This window comes from Eublepharis macularius, chromosome 1 (assembly GCF_028583425.1).
Source record: "Eublepharis macularius isolate TG4126 chromosome 1, MPM_Emac_v1.0, whole genome shotgun sequence".
In the NCBI taxonomy this organism is placed as follows: domain Eukaryota; kingdom Metazoa; phylum Chordata; class Lepidosauria; order Squamata; family Eublepharidae; genus Eublepharis; species Eublepharis macularius.
Genome location: NC_072790.1, coordinates 76,934,364 through 76,950,007, shown reverse-complemented (window position 1 = coordinate 76,950,007; position 15,644 = coordinate 76,934,364). Strand labels below are relative to the sequence as shown.

The window sequence follows — 15,644 nt, the reverse complement described above, 5'->3', positions numbered from 1 at the left end:
TGTGTTATTTGTTTTTGACAAATTTGTTTCTGTGCTTACACAGGGTGCATGGTTGTTTCTGCTACCTTGGTCTAAAATCTCCCACCCCCAAATCTCCTACTTAAATTACATAAAATCCCACCTAAAACACAGAATACACTATTGAGTATTCTGTAGAACTCAGAGTTTACTGCTGTGCGCTTACTTATATTTAGGTTATTCTTCTAGTGAAACAATGGTATAAACAGTAAAGATGGCAGCATAATAAAACTCATATACTTTGAATTGGGGCCAGATTGTTAAAGTAGAGACCATATTGAAGATTATAATAATAGGCTGTTATGTTACACTGGGAAGGTGGCTATATATTACAAATAGAAATATTTTCAAAGTTGGGTTTGGGAGTTTCTGTTAAAGAAATTCATTAAAATTTGATACCCATTTTCTTCAAACAAAAACACCTTGTTAATATACAGCAAAGTTAATGATTTTGTTTGAAAGTCTTACTACAGAAAAGGTGAGCCATATTGTGATGACTCACCTTTTATGTGGCGCAGGTGCAGTCTGCACGCTGGTGGGAAGGACAGGCCCACCTCCCAGCCCTTCTCCACTCAGATCAGGACGCAGGGGAGGAAGCAATGCCCAGCCCGCCCACCCTGCCCTCCCCTCCCCTTGCCTAGTTAAGAGTGCTGCGGAGGCGGCAACATACAGCCCGCCTGCCCTGCCCTGCCCTTTGTAGAGTCCGTTGTATTTTTCCCCACAACGGCCTTTGTTGCTAGTGAGGCATAAATTGGAAAGGCTAAAAGTGTAATAATTGCTAAATTTGTATTAGCAATTTTAAATAAGTTGTGCCTTGCATTCTAAATAACTACACAAGCAAAAAATACATTGATTACCCCCCCCCCCCTCGATCTGTACTCCTTAAATTGCTTTTAATTTTGGGCAGTGGTTTGTTAGACACCTTTTATTTAGTGGTCTTCTGTTGTTCAAAACAAATGATGGTTGGTCCAACAGCTGAAGATGCTTCCTGTTTATTTTTGCCATGAACTGCATGTTCTCCATCAATGGATAAAGGTATCTTTGTATGGGTTGTGGTACCTCCTTGCTCCATGGGCAGAGCATATGCAACTTTTTGGAAAGGCTTTCACTGTCCAGAGGAGGTGGTCATGCCTCCCCCTTTCCATGCTCTGCCAGTTCCATGGATATACAAGCATCCACAGTTCTTGGCTTGTTTAGAAAAAAGCACGAGAAAATACCAAACCATCTAATGAAGTCAGCATTGACTCCATCTGCCGTTTGCTTGCTAGCAGCTGCAGCAGATGTGAGGAAGAAGCTGTCTTGATTGGAATGTCCCAAGGCAGCAACTGGAGCCAATCCAATGCAAGAGGACAGCATGGTTGCTTCGCTCACCCAGGCTTTGCTCACTCCAGGACATATGGGCCTGTTGGCAGAGACGCCTTCAGCTCATCTGACCTGGTACCTCTCACATATGGACTCCCAAAGGCCCGGAGGCTCTGGCAAGTATGAGTGCTGAAAGGATACCCCTCCCCCACAGGCCACAAGAAGGGAGCCCCAAGGGGCAATAGGGAAGGGCTACATTTGCCTTTAGAAAATGGCTCTTCACTTCCTTCCCCACCCATCATCCTTCACTCCACCTGGATCTCTATGTTACTAAAAAAGTGGTGAAGAACATTAAACTAGATTGGAGGGTGAAAAAAGCAGATGCCATAGGAGGGATGAGAATTGCTCCTTCCCATCTTCCTACATTACTTCTTCCTCTATTGGGGTCCAGTGGATGCTAGCGCCGTTCCTCAGTGGAGCCTGGCTCTTACTCCTCAGATCCCCAAACTGGCCACAGAGCTTGCCATTGCAATTCTTTTCCTTTTAAAATTTTGCTTTATTTAAACTAGACACTGTGGCTGAAACAGTGGCTGCTACAGGAACACCTCTCAAATAACAAACCATTGCCCCATATGAGGGAGAAAAATTCTTTGGGGAAACAGCACTGGATGAAAAAGAAGCAAGTTGTGCTCTCTCCTTCCTGAAAAGACAGCAACAGACCCAGCAGGTCAGATCATCAAGTCAAGTTTCCTTTCATACTGCTAGGAGATCCTTTTAGCACTAAGACTCCAGGGAGTCCAACTTGGCCCAGATCCAGATTCACCTGCAAGCCCATCTCTACTTACAGGATCCGTTGACCAACAAGACTGGAAAGAAGCTCTTCAGTCTCTTAAACCATTGCAGGAGGCTGAATACGAGCACCCCCCCCCCTCACACACACACACTTGGTTTCATCTTGTCCAGAACAAGTAGATTTGCAAGCCTGCCAGTCAAGGGTACATCAGACCATGCACCCAAGGAACAGGGCCTTTCCCAGGATCCAACAAGCTGCAATAACATCAGTTTATGCTCCAAGCTATCAGTCGTCTGCTGGAGATCCAAGCCATAGAACCATTCCCAGAGAAGGAAAAGTTCTCCAGGCTGGAGGACTTCTACCCTCCATAGATCTCCGGGAGGCTTACCTATATGTCTTCATACATCGTAGTTCAAGACAGTATCTTTGCTTTGCCTATAATCACCGACACGCTCAGTAGGGCACTCCTTTTTGGCCTCTCTTGCTTGGGATAACTCTGATCAGGCTGGATTGAGATATTAGGTATGCACTCAAGAAGCCATGGGGTGACTGGTTAGCTTTTCCTATATCAGATCATGTTATTCCTAGCAAGAGGTACACCTCAACAATGTTTTAGGTTTGTTGCAGGTATAGAACACAAATAATAGTATTAATGAATTTCTGCTTCTATTTTATTTTATTACAGCTTAGTTGTTTTGCATATTTAACATTAACTCAACAGAAAATTATACCACCCGTTACAGCTACATAATTAAAGGAGAGCAATTACATGAGTACATAAAATTATGTTCCCTAAATATTAACAGGTCACAAGCAAGGAGCCCCTTCTAAGAAGAAGCTCTCAATCAATTCATCTTCCTATACTGACAGATTTTAAAAATTCTCTTAACAGTATCCATCTGTACCACTCGATAAGGGCCGCATTCTTGGCAAACTAATTATCTTATAACTTCAACCATCATGCAGAGTTATTTATGCTTGAAATGTTAAAAAAATATCACCTGTTAATTCATTCTTGCTATTTTCATTATACAGTATGTTTAAAAATTGTGATTAAATGTTTTTTTTTATATCTGTTGGCCTTTAACCAATGCACCCATCTTTGAACTATATCTTCATTTCTGTGAAGTTGGACATTCTTGCCAGTCTCAGACACTTCTGCACCTGAGCCTCAACACATCTATTGATATGAATTAGATGGATCCTAATTTACAAAAGACCATATAATTATGTTACTCCTTTTTGCCCCTCTCCAAGACTGTTCTATTACGGGTCTCTCTAAACTCCCTTTGAGACATGTTTAGTTAGGGGGCTAGATCATCTCTGTCTTTGGTAAGCAGAAACAGCCTCCTTGACCTTTTTGGGTCAAGGCCAGCAACTGTTCCCTTATATTCCTGGCCACATCTGTGATGCTCTTCCCCTTGAATCTTCACTGAATTGATGGTCACTGTAGTGGCCCATCTCAGGAAACAAGGTGTATACATTTAATCTTACTTGGAAAACCTACTAATCCAGTCACCCTCTAAGACATTAAAACAACTTTACAGCTCCTCTGTTTGCACAGGTTCTTGGTGAAGAAGAGCACCCTCACACCTTCGCAAATCATCATCCATATAGGGACATTGGTCCGCTGTCTCCTTTCATGAAGAGTTTCACCTCAACATCAGGGCAGCAGTCGCTTCCCTCCTACATGTGCAGAATAGATATATTTGCCTTGGCGGAGGAAGCATTTGGCAGCAGAGTCTTCTCTCTTTTCTCTTGTTTACCAACCAGGAGAGGAGAACATTCTGTTGAATATTCTGTACAAGAATACCTTCCAATCCACTGATGAACTTCCTGTGAGGGTTTCTTATTATCTAGTAGATTGGAAGCTATACTTCCCTATCCTAGTTGGCAGAAGAAGAATTGGAGAGGAACTTCCTAGGTTGATGGGGAGACAGGATTATCTATCCTGTTCTTCAAATGTATAGTGTCTCCAGGGAAAAGTCAGTCTTTATCAATGCGTTCTATGCTAGAGGTAGAAACATCTTCCTCAGAGGCTTGGCAAGGCATGAATGGGCTGGGGGAGGGCAGGAGTTGAGTACCTCTCAGTATAGTGGAAGCCTTTGCAAAAAAATTGCACGTGCCCTGCCTTTGGAGCACAAAGGAGGCACAACCCATGCAAGGATGTCTTCCAATACACTGATTAGAAGGAAACCCTCAAGTCCAAATTTTTGGTCCTTTAACTGCATGTTAAAGGAAGGAGACCTCATTGGTGACCAGAACAGGTGGTGCTAAACTTGCTTCTGTACAATACCGTATCTGTATATATATGAAGACAAGTGTCCTGACTGACTGATCATCTCCCAGCCCAAACACCTGGACCTAGAGACATGAAATTTGGGGAGAACGTTCCTTTCATGAAGTAAACACCAACTAAAGGGATTTTAAGAAATTCGACCCCTGAGGGGGTAAAAAGGGGTAAAATGTGTTTTCCCATAGAGATATAGCTTCCTTGTGTGGCTGGCAGGCTGCTGCCTGCTCCACCCCCTGCCCGTTGCCAGCTTGGCCATTCTTCCCCGATTGGGCCAGCCTTTCAAGGTCATTTGCATATGCGGCCTGATTGGTCCTCACCCCAACATTCTAAACAGTATGCAGTTGCTATTGGGAGTCATTGAGTGTGTCCTGAGGTAAAATGCACCTCCTGGTCTTCCCCTAAAAGTTCACTAAGGCTGGCAATCTCCCTGTTGGCCTGGCTTTCCTGTGTGGCTGGCAGGCTGCTGCCTGCTTGCACCCTCCTCTCTCTGATTGGAACTCTGTGTTCTGAGGTAAAAATCAGATCAAGGAAACCACAGATAGTTGAAAAATGACAAGACTCTTGAATAAGGATTTTATATAAAAGTCAGTATGGCAACGGAGTTTTTAAATGTTCATGGGGAGATGATGCACAACCTTTCTAGGGGCCATTTTGATGCAAACCTCTCACATGAACCTGCCGAAGTGCCCACCACATCACCCCCCCTCAGTCCAACTGCATCTCACCCCTCTAGCAGCCATTGCCTCTTATTGCCCCCAAGAAAACTCCTGGCAGACGTCATGCAAGATACACCGATGCTAAAAGGAGGAAGCAACTTAGAGATGTGACAAAGAAATATGCACATCATACTCCTGCGGTGCACCGAACAGCAGTGGGCAGGTGCCAGCAAGATCACCCCAGGGTGCACAGAGCGGCAGAGTTTATCTATGGGAAAAGCAATCCGGGAAGAAGAATAGAGAGATGCTCACTTCCATGGAAGGTCAAGGCTCACTCAGGCATGGCATATGATCCTTTGCTACCTTCAAGCTGCCTTTTAACCTCATCCATGCAGAAACACCCCTCTTCAGCATCTCAAAATAAAGCAACATGGCCCAAGTGCTGTGGAACTGTAAGCTCATTCTTTGGGATGAGAGCACCATGGCCACAAGGGGTGATTTGGGGCACTGAGCATAACCCACAAAGATGTCTCAGGCAACGAGAGAGTGATAGGGAAGAGTCACCATGCTGCTGGCTGGAGACTTTGGGTAGACTTTACCAGTAGTCCCAAGGGAAACTTGAGCTGACGAGGTTACCATGTGTGTCAAGGGGTCTTATCTGTGGCCCCTCATCAGGAAACTCTCACTAAGAAAACATGAAGGTCCACTTGAGAGGCAAGGTGTCCGTTGGGGAATCCTCTGAACTACTAAAAATAGGGGATGCAGAGTATCCTGAGTCCAAGGGAAAGGTGACCATCCCTGTAGGCCTGGGCACAGTAGTGATGACTAGAGGTGTGCGCTTCAGGTTCCCAAATCAGACCCAATTTGTAAAGATTCAGTATTTCCGAATCGGAGCCAGTATGATGGCCTCAATTCAGAAATGCCGAATCAAAGATTCCTGAAGCGATTTGGGTCACTTTGGGAACCTTTGGGGCCTTTTTAAAGGGCTCCCTCCCACCACCACCCCACTTACCTGCGACATCCTGGTGGCAGAGGTGGCGTGGGCGGCAGAGGTAGCGGTTGTGGCCTTCCCTGTGGCGGAGGTGCTGGCTGTGGCCTTCCCCACTACCCTGCTGGCCGCTGCCGCAGCAGAGGCACCTGCTCCGGCCTTCTCCACTGCCAAGCTGGCTGCTGTGGAAGTGGCGGCATGGGCTGCGGGGGCCCTGGTTCTGGCCTTCAGGAAAGGTAAGTGGAATTGGGGTTAGGGGAAGGGGGCTCAGTGGAGGGTGGGGGGGCTTGGAGACAGCTTCCCTCTCACTTCGATATGCTCAGAATCATTACAAAGCATACCGAAACGATTCCAATAACCTGAATCCGAAGCAGCCTCCCGCTTCGGGTTTTGGGTTATTCTGAATCTTTTCTCACTTTGGGTAAACCTGAAGCGGGAAAACTGCATATTTTTCTTGTGCACACCCCTAGTGACGACCCTAGCAGACTTAACAGCCACCATATACCCTGATATCACCACTATCACAGAGAAGTCCATGGACTGGCTGTGCAAACCTGCCATTCTGACCCCAAAGAACAGCAAAGCTGCCATCATTAATAAAACACAAGTTAACTCCCCAGAAGGGGCAGAAATGGAATACAAATCTGTGGACTCCGTGGTGCAAATGGATGATGCGGTCCATTACCCTGTCGAGTTCCTCAACACGCTCAACCCTCCTGGCTTCCCAGACCACAAGCTTCTCCTCACTGTAGGGGCTCCAGTAATGCTGCTCCAGAATCTCAGCCCACCCAAACTGCAATAGCACCAGACTGCGAGTAAAAGCCCTCCACAGGAACGTCATTGAGGCCACATTGTTCACCGGCAGTGCTCATGGGGAGTCAGTGTTCATACCGTGCATACCATCAGATAACCTCTTCAAGTTCAAGAGACTGCAATTCCCCCTCAAGGTCTGCTTTGCTATGGCGATCAACAAGTCCCAGGGATAGACACTGAGGGTGGCAGGAATTGATTTGAGGGAGGACTGCTTCTCACATGGGCAATTCTACGTGGCCTGCTCCAGAGTGAGCTTACCCAGCAGCTTGATGATCCTAACCTCTGGGGGGGAAAGCACCAATGTGGTCTACAAAGAGATCCTTCAGTAGAAAAAAACCGGTTGTATGTATTTTTCACTTTATTTATTGCACTACAATCTTTTCCTTTTAATAATCGCTTAAATGTTACATTTTGAATTTCACTTCATCAGTTTTCGGCATCAACATGCTTCGCTTCATTCAAACAATTTTTGCGAAGCTGGGGCACTATGTAATTATACTACAAAACCAACTCAAGAAAAACCTCCACAAACCAAAAAATGTTACACACCCATAGATATTATAACTGAATTTAAAGTAGTTAAATACCGTAGTGAAGCACGGATATCAAGCTAGTTAAGAGATAAATCTGTTTTCAGGCTTAATGTTGTAATACTTAGATTCCAATGAAAGTAATAATTAAAAGAAGTTGTCTGACTAAAAGTCTCTTGGGTTTGTGTTCTTTATTGTGCTACTTCCAACAGACTGCCAGCGCTCAAGAGTCTCAGAATCTGTAGATTATACTACTGAAAATGATAAAAATCACTGTCTTAGAATAATGTAGACAATGCAGTAAGTAGTGTCAAGGCACAATTGCAGATATTTATTGCGGCTGCTTGAATTCGTTTCCATAGCCATAAGTAATTGCTTTAGCTGTCATGTGATTATTGTGTTAATTATTGTGTTAATTATTTTGCTACTACAGACTAACACGGCGAACTCCTAGATCTTACTGTGTTAATGTTACTATATTTTTGTAATTATTTTCTAAATGTTTTTTTTTTAAGTTACTATGTATGTGTGTTTTAAGCTACATACTTAAAAAAATCTTCTAAAGTTGAAGTCAAGCATAAAGAACTATTTTGTGGGAAAAACCATATATTTTGGGTTCATACTTTTGGACTTGTCAGACAAACAAGTTCTGAGGCTTAGCCACTGTGGCATGGATGCAAGAGTATTGCTCATGTAAAATGAAACTTGCGTGCCTTCCCTTTACCAGCACATCCTTTTGCCAATTGCATTTCCCAGGCTTGCACAAAAAAATTCAGAATGGTGTAATGTGATGGTGAGAACTGCAGCTGTGGGGGTAGCAGTGAATTAGTGGAAATCAGAGATATGCCTCCTGTGCAAGCAGAAGTGTTTTCTGATCACACAAGGACCTCTTTAGATCAAGCTGATGCGTCTTTGAGAGGGTATTATGGGCTAGCTAACAGTGCTGTGGTGATTAATCTATTTTTAGGGTTCTGATGACTGTCTTGTGAAAATCTGGGCGACAGATGATGGAAGGTTGCTTGCTACTTTAAGAGGACACGCAGCTGAAATATCAGATATGGCTGTTAATTATGAGAATACTATGATTGCTGCAGGGAGCTGTGACAAAATGATCAGAGTGTGGTGTCTCCGAACATGTGCCCCTTTGGCCGTTTTGCAAGGCCACAGTGCATCCATAACATCATTACAAGTAAGTCTGCTTCATTCTAGAGGATAGCATACTGAGAATATAGCAGAAGATTATGGAAAATGAATTAATTGGATGTTTTGAAAAGTAGAAAAGCTGATTTGAAAGTTAAAAGGTTTATGTTCTTATTTGCTAAAGGTCTATGGTATTTGACTGATGCGAGATATCTCCGGACCGATACATGCATGAGTTATTTATGTATTTATTTTATATCTTGTGTTTGAGGTAATACAGGTTTTAACCTAAGTAGGAAAAAAGAAAGGTACTTGTAGCTGCATGAGTGGAAGGAAGTGTGTGTGTATAAATACAAGAAAGGGGCAGAAAAGTTGTGTTTCCACTGAAGTGCTTTGTGGTATTTATTATATTTCATGTGTGATTAAGTGATTTTTAATAGAAGCAGTATTTATGACAAATTTCTGTATATACTGGATCATTTGTTTCTGTTCTTGCTAAAATTTAAAAAAATGTAAACAGCTTCATTTGTTTTGCAGTTTTCCCCACTATGCAGCGGATCAAAGCGATACCTGTCTTCAACTGGGGCAGATGGCACAATATGTTTTTGGTTGTGGGATGCTGGCACCCTTAAAATAAAGTTAGTTTCTTGCTTACATGTTCTTAAGCATACACTGTGAAAAATCAAAGACGTTTAGAAACATTGCAGCTTTTTTTGATTGTGTTGGGAACCTTTTCTGTTGCTATAATTGGCTTCTAGTTTACACGGATTTGTAAGTAGTAGAAAAAAAGTGGCAACAGATCAAGTAACACTTGGAAAGTTCTCTAACGCTAGAGAGGCTTAATGAGCTTTATCTTGGTTGTTGTGGGTTTTCCGGGCTGTATTGCCGTGGTCTTGGCATTGTAGTTCCTGACGTTTCGCCAGCAGCTGTGGCTGGCATCTTCAGAGGTGTAGCACCAAAAGACAGAGATCTCTCAGTGTTACAGTGACACTGAGAGATCTCTGTCTTTTGGTGCTACACCTCTGAAGATGCCAGCCACAGCTGCTGGCGAAACGTCAGGAACTACAATGCCAAGACCACGGCAATACAGCCCGGAAAACCCACAACAACCATCGTTCTCCGGCCGTGAAAGCCTTCGACAATACAGCTTTATCTTGGTTAAAATATCAGATCATTGAATGTTAGTTTGCTTTTGGATAGGTGAATTGGTAATGTATTCAGGGTGGGATAAAATCAGTGATGTTTTCAAAAATACAGTTTCTAAAATTTCAACTTCACTTGTTTATTTTGTTTTGAAGTTGTTATAATACAGTATTTATATTTAATTGGGTTAGCAGAAATTGGTGATGCCCTTCTCCCCTCTGTTTGCAAATAGTGGTACCTCCTTCTATTTCTGTCAGAGAACTTTGGATTTAGGCAGCCTCACTTAGGAGCACTGGTTATATTTAGATCATAGAAATAGACTCAAATTCATTTCTGAAGCGTCTTTTGTTTGAATAGATTAAATTGACATGGCTAGTATGTCTTTATGGTTAATCTTTTATTATTGAGCTCATTACTAGTTTGATTGCTTTGATGCATCTGAATTTTTTTTCCTTCTTCAACCTTGTAGTCCAAGGCCAACAAAGTTTACTGAGCGGCCAAGGCCTGGAGTCCAGATGATATGCTCTTCTTTTAGTGCTGGTAAAGTCCCCCTCCCCCCTGGTCTCTTTGAATATGTGGCATTGTTGGGATGTAATGAAATAATATAGACTTCAGTGGAACTAAGAAATTATTTTAATGATTACTGTTTTAAAAACTGATGGGTTTACTGTCAAATTTTATATCAGTTTTGTGGAGTTTTTGTTGACTTTTCTGAACATTTTAAATATTAAAGCAGTGTAAAACCTAATGAACAGTATGAAAAACATAATGACAAGGATTTTACTTAATGCATCATTCTAAATCAGGTGTTGCCAAAATTTCCTTCAACGAAAGCATAAAACCAGTGCTAAAGTTTAAATAAAGATCATTGCAAAGATTGCTTTAACACAGAAACACATTTCTGATAACAGTGATCTTCTGAAAATGTAAGCATGGTAATTACCATTATAAAAAATGGAAAACCACTAACTCCCAAGAAGATGTGAGAATTCTGTAATACCTTTTATTAGGACCAAGCAAATTGACACAAAACACTATGCAATCTTTTGAGCTTACAGGAGTTCTTCATCAGGCTAGATGTTATGAAATTTTAAAAAGATACAGAAGTTGGAAAGCAAAATTCTCAGGCCTGCTCTTACAGATGTCCTTTATGAGATGCCAGTAGGCAGTTACTTTCTTCACTTTGTTGCTGAGTTGTAGTCATTTGGAACTGATCTTTCTCCATTGCAACTCACTCACATTCCCTTCTCCACATGATTTCACATGTTTAAACAATGGAGCCCCATGTTCCCGATTTGGAACCAGCTTTGTTCCTCCTCACTTGAGGAAACACTCCCAATCCCATTCTGTTTCACTATCAACTTGGCAACTCAAAAATAAAATAGAAGTGGTTACAGACAGCACTACTTCCAATTTCTCACATAGAGTGACCTATCAGGTCACTTGATTTTCCCAATCTTTTCCTGAGTCTTCTAGGGGCTGAAATAGCTGCTGGTACTTTGTGAACTATGGGTTGAAACTGCATGTTCTGGACTATTTTATTGTTATCTCGTAAGAAAATAATTTGGTGAAGGATATTTCATAGAGAACATTGATGGTGGAATGCCTCAAGTTTCATACTAAGTAGCATCATTCTTAACTGTCAGTGCATAATGTGTGATATACGTGTATTTTCTGCTGCTTTTGAATGCTTAATGACTAAAATATATAGAATCGTGCTGTTTAGAAGTTGCCTAAAACCATATTGTACCTTTAAAATAAATACAGGTTTAGCAAGTTGTCAAATGAGTAGAAGTCAGCTATTGTTTTTACTATTAGCATTGTTTAGTCATGTCATGTCACAAATGGTACTTTGGAGCAGATAATGGGAACGGATATGTAAAATTGTCAAATTACTAAGCTGAGTAGTATTGTGATAATGCTTGCTTTGTTCTTGCTTTCCGTAGGTGGAATGTTTCTGGCCACTGGAAGTACAGATCACATCATTAGGGTTTATTTCTTTGGATCAGGTCAGCCAGAGAAGATATCAGAGTTGGAGTTTCATACTGTAAATACCTCTCAAAATTGTTTAGCTCTTTGTTTGAAATGCATTAACATTTTGTAGTCATGTTGTTAATTTTTTTCTTGTTTATGCAGGACAAAGTGGACAGCATTCAATTTTCGAACACTAGTAATCGGTAAGGAAGCAAATTGATGTTATGTATAACAGGGTTTCCCCCCTCTGTTCTGTTGTATTTGCAAAAGATGATGATCCCCAATATGCTGTCTTTGATTACTAAGAAATCTTATGGTGGACTTAGATTTAACATAAATGACATGTTTTGGACTAATTAAACCTCAACAAACTATTCATTTTGTTAGTCAAATGAAGCTTGAATTTAAATGGAAAGGGAGTGTGCTTTGAGAATGAGTTTGATTTGATGGGTTTTAACAATATTCAGTATTAATTGCAAGCAGCACCTTGTTCTGGCTTATCAAGCGATGGAGAGCTTAGTGTATAAGAGAAGTGAAGTTACAATCACCTTACACACCCTAAGCTGCCACTGAGTCAGAAGTGAAAAGCATTGTGAGATTGACAGCTACTAGCAATTATGCTTATCCAAAAAAAAAAAAATCATTAGCCAACACTACTCCTTTCTGCTTTTATATTTACTTTAATCACCATGTAGAGAAAACGTGTAGTGCCATGCATGAACTATATGTGTGGATTTTTTAAGGTAAGCCGGCATAACAGCTGTTGCTATTACTATCAGGCTCCAAATATTTGAGCTGAGAACCCACCCATGCTACACTTTTACGTGAATCCCATGGAGAATTTCTTGGGGGTTCGCAGGTTCCTCTGCAGCAGCAGAAAGTTGACTCTCCTCGTTTTCTTCCTGGGGATCTCCTGCTCCTCCAGGAGCATCATTTTGAGCTACAGCAGGAGAGGGAAGTAATAGAGCCGCATTCAGCTGATGGAAATCACTTTCAGTGGCTCCAAGCCTTTGTATTTAACAGTAAAATAAGTATATGTGGTTTCATACATGATACATAATGTTGAGCATAAAAATATGATGTATGAACACTTTGTAGATTTTGTTACATGCCTCTAAAAATGTCTCTAACTCTAGCTTCAAGCACTGTATCAATTTTAGAAATTATCCTAACTAATATTCTGCCTTCATTTTCTGCCTTCCCCTCTCTCCTTTGGGAGAGCTCCCCCTTACTTACCTTGACTTGTACAGCCTGACTTTCCGCTGCTTGACTCTATAATATTTTCTGTTTCTTCGTGGTGCCTTTCTTCCACCAACTTTACTGAATAATCCCCCCACCCCAATGTCTGCCTTTGTACTCTAGTTCCTTTCACTTGCAATCTTGGACAAAAGATACATTTCAATACTGATAGTTCCTTTCTAAGATTCCATTAACTACCATAGAAATTCTTCATGCTAGTGAATGAATAGAGATACTTTGTAGGAGGAACTCTGTGAGGATTATAATTGGATCCAGGAAGGTGGATAACTATACTTACTCTGTTTCTACAGCTCTGTATGCATGTTGTGTAGCTTTCAACTAAAATTTATAGTCAGAGTTTGTGAAAACTGAGATTTGACCACCAAAAAGATGACAACTTGAATCTATAGTGAAATGTACACATATAACCAAAAATCTGTTGTGAAAAACATGTGAGTAAATATTTTTTGTCCTCTATTAGATTTGTTAGTGGAAGTCGTGATGGCACAGCACGCATTTGGATGTTCAAGAGAAGGGAATGGAAGAGCATTTTGTTGGATATGGCTACTCGTCCTGCAGGGTAAATTTTTTTCATAATTTACCAATATGATCATGACATTTGAAATTTTATCTGTAAATTCATCTCTGCTTATTATGTTTGATTCCCTTGAAGAGCAGAAGAGAGCTGCTTGTATAAGTACCTCTCAGTGATACTTGGCAACAGTGTGATGCACAGTAAAAACTTAAATTTCTTTTATTTATGAACCAGTATGCTCTTTAATTAAGCATATTGAGGACTAGTGCAAACATAATGCTGGCAACCTCTTAACTACAATTTTGTGGTCAGAAGCAAGCTTGGGGACTCGTGTGCTTCCTTTTTAAGGAAAGATTTATAGAGTCCTGGACAAATATCTCAAAGATGGCTTAAGAGAACACCAGTGATACTTCTGTCAATTCCTTTTTTGTGAGAGAAGTAGAGTATAAGGATCTGGTAAATACTGCTAACTTTATTGTTGTGGGAGGGCAGTAATCTGTAGAGGGAGTTGTGATATTTGCAATTCACTTCTAGGACACAGGACTTTGAGGAGCCTTTAGAATATCTATTGGATGGAAGAACTCTTTTAGTTTTCATATAGACACCCATCAGGGTTGCCAGCAGGCCTAAAGAAAAATGTCCTAACTCTTTAATAGATTTAAAATGTGGAGATGGACCACTGAAGTTTTTCATGGCACTGTGTTCCATCTTAAGGTGATGGAACTTCTTAACAGATTAGTTTTTTAAAAGGAACAACAAGACTACAAATGGTTAGCCAACTGCTCAGATGCCTTTTTTAAAAAAGAAGGCAACTCCCCCCAAAGACCAGGGGGAGGAGCAAAATTCCTTGTGGATTAGGATTCTAAGACAGAAACCTGGGTCAGTAGAGAAGTGAAGACAGGGACCACATTCTGCAGCAGTGAAGTCTGCTCCCCCTTCATCGTTCCTGCCAGGAAAGAAACTGCAGTCCTGAAGTGAGCCAATGAGTCCCTCTTGGCCCTTGCAACTCAGAGCAGCCTAAAAGGCAGAGCTTGTCAGCCACTGCATCACTTTTGCTCATGCTCCTGTCTTGTCTCCTGGAGAAAAAGTTTAGCAAGTGCCTTTCTCCAATACTCTCCTCATGCACAGTGAATCTCCTCTCACAGCAACCCCTCACCACATCAACTTGACACCACTCAACTGAATTCTCTGTCAAAGTGGATGTTGATTCCACTCCCCTTTTAAGAAAGTCACAAAAGATAAAAAATACGTCCTTTTGAGTATGTATGGTAATCATCACTATCTTCTGGAAAGTACATCAGGAAATATGACTGAGGACCAGAGGATCCTGTGGAGGATTCATGGCTTAGTATACCATCTGTATCTAAACTGTTTCCACCACAGTTACACAGAACTGAATTGTGCAGTTTGAAGGGACTTGGTGGCTGTGCAGTTACTGAGATTATTCTGGCTTGTTGTGAAACCTCAATGTTTGGATTTACAAGACATCCTGGAAAGTGTTTGTGAAATATTTCATAAGAAGAAATTGGTCCAACTAAGGCTCATGTCTGTCACTTGCTAGGTTTAATTTAGCAGGTCAGTCTCAATGGCTGCTTCCTGATATTCTGAAGAGACAATCTTCAGTGATTTCTTCAGTCTTTGCATTAGCCTGGGTTTAAATTTTCTGGAGACGTCCACCTGTTACACAGTTCCTGAAAAGAGTGGTCTTCTTAGCCATCCTTTGAAGCATATGTTCTTCCATGGAATCTCTGAGTAATACTAGAAGCCCTAATAAAACTCTTTTTCGTCAACATCAGTATTCCACTTTGCCATCTGATGCTAAAGGCATGTGATATGGCCATCTCTGCTGGAAGGGGATTATAACGGGACACTCTGTGAGGCAGAAACTGACATACAGACTCTTATTTCCAATTTTTTTTGTTTCATAGATCTAGTTCTTCCCATCTTTTATTCCAATCTTTTTCACCCCCTCCCCCAAAGGAATATCACCTTGTATGTGTGTAAAGCATTAATGTTCTATTTCTGGGTAGCAGAAGATGCTAGGAATTCCTTGTTTTATTCTGTTCAGTGAAAATATCTCCATGCTGAACTTGAGTTGCCCAATTCAGGATTTTGCCATAACATCATATCAATAAATTGGGCTTCACATACTCAAACTGAATTTTACACACACCGTGACAGGAGCAACCATCTCAGCAGCATGTAGCAAATGATACT

The 15,644-nt window shown here is 41.4% G+C and overlaps 1 protein-coding gene across 2 annotated transcripts in view; it reads left to right on the top strand.

Moving 5' to 3' along the window:
* The window catches only part of PHIP (pleckstrin homology domain interacting protein), a 114,196-nt gene that overhangs the window by 34,016 nt on the left and 64,536 nt on the right, over positions 1-15,644 (top strand). For both annotated transcript variants that reach the window (XM_054983891.1, XM_054983887.1), the window contains exons 8-13: positions 8,364-8,585; positions 9,074-9,174; positions 10,149-10,219; positions 11,626-11,726; positions 11,816-11,856; positions 13,374-13,472. In XM_054983891.1, the coding sequence (XP_054839866.1) occupies positions 8,364-8,585; positions 9,074-9,174; positions 10,149-10,219; positions 11,626-11,726; positions 11,816-11,856; positions 13,374-13,472 (635 nt within the window). The remainder of the gene's footprint in view (positions 1-8,363; positions 8,586-9,073; positions 9,175-10,148; positions 10,220-11,625; positions 11,727-11,815; positions 11,857-13,373; positions 13,473-15,644) is intronic.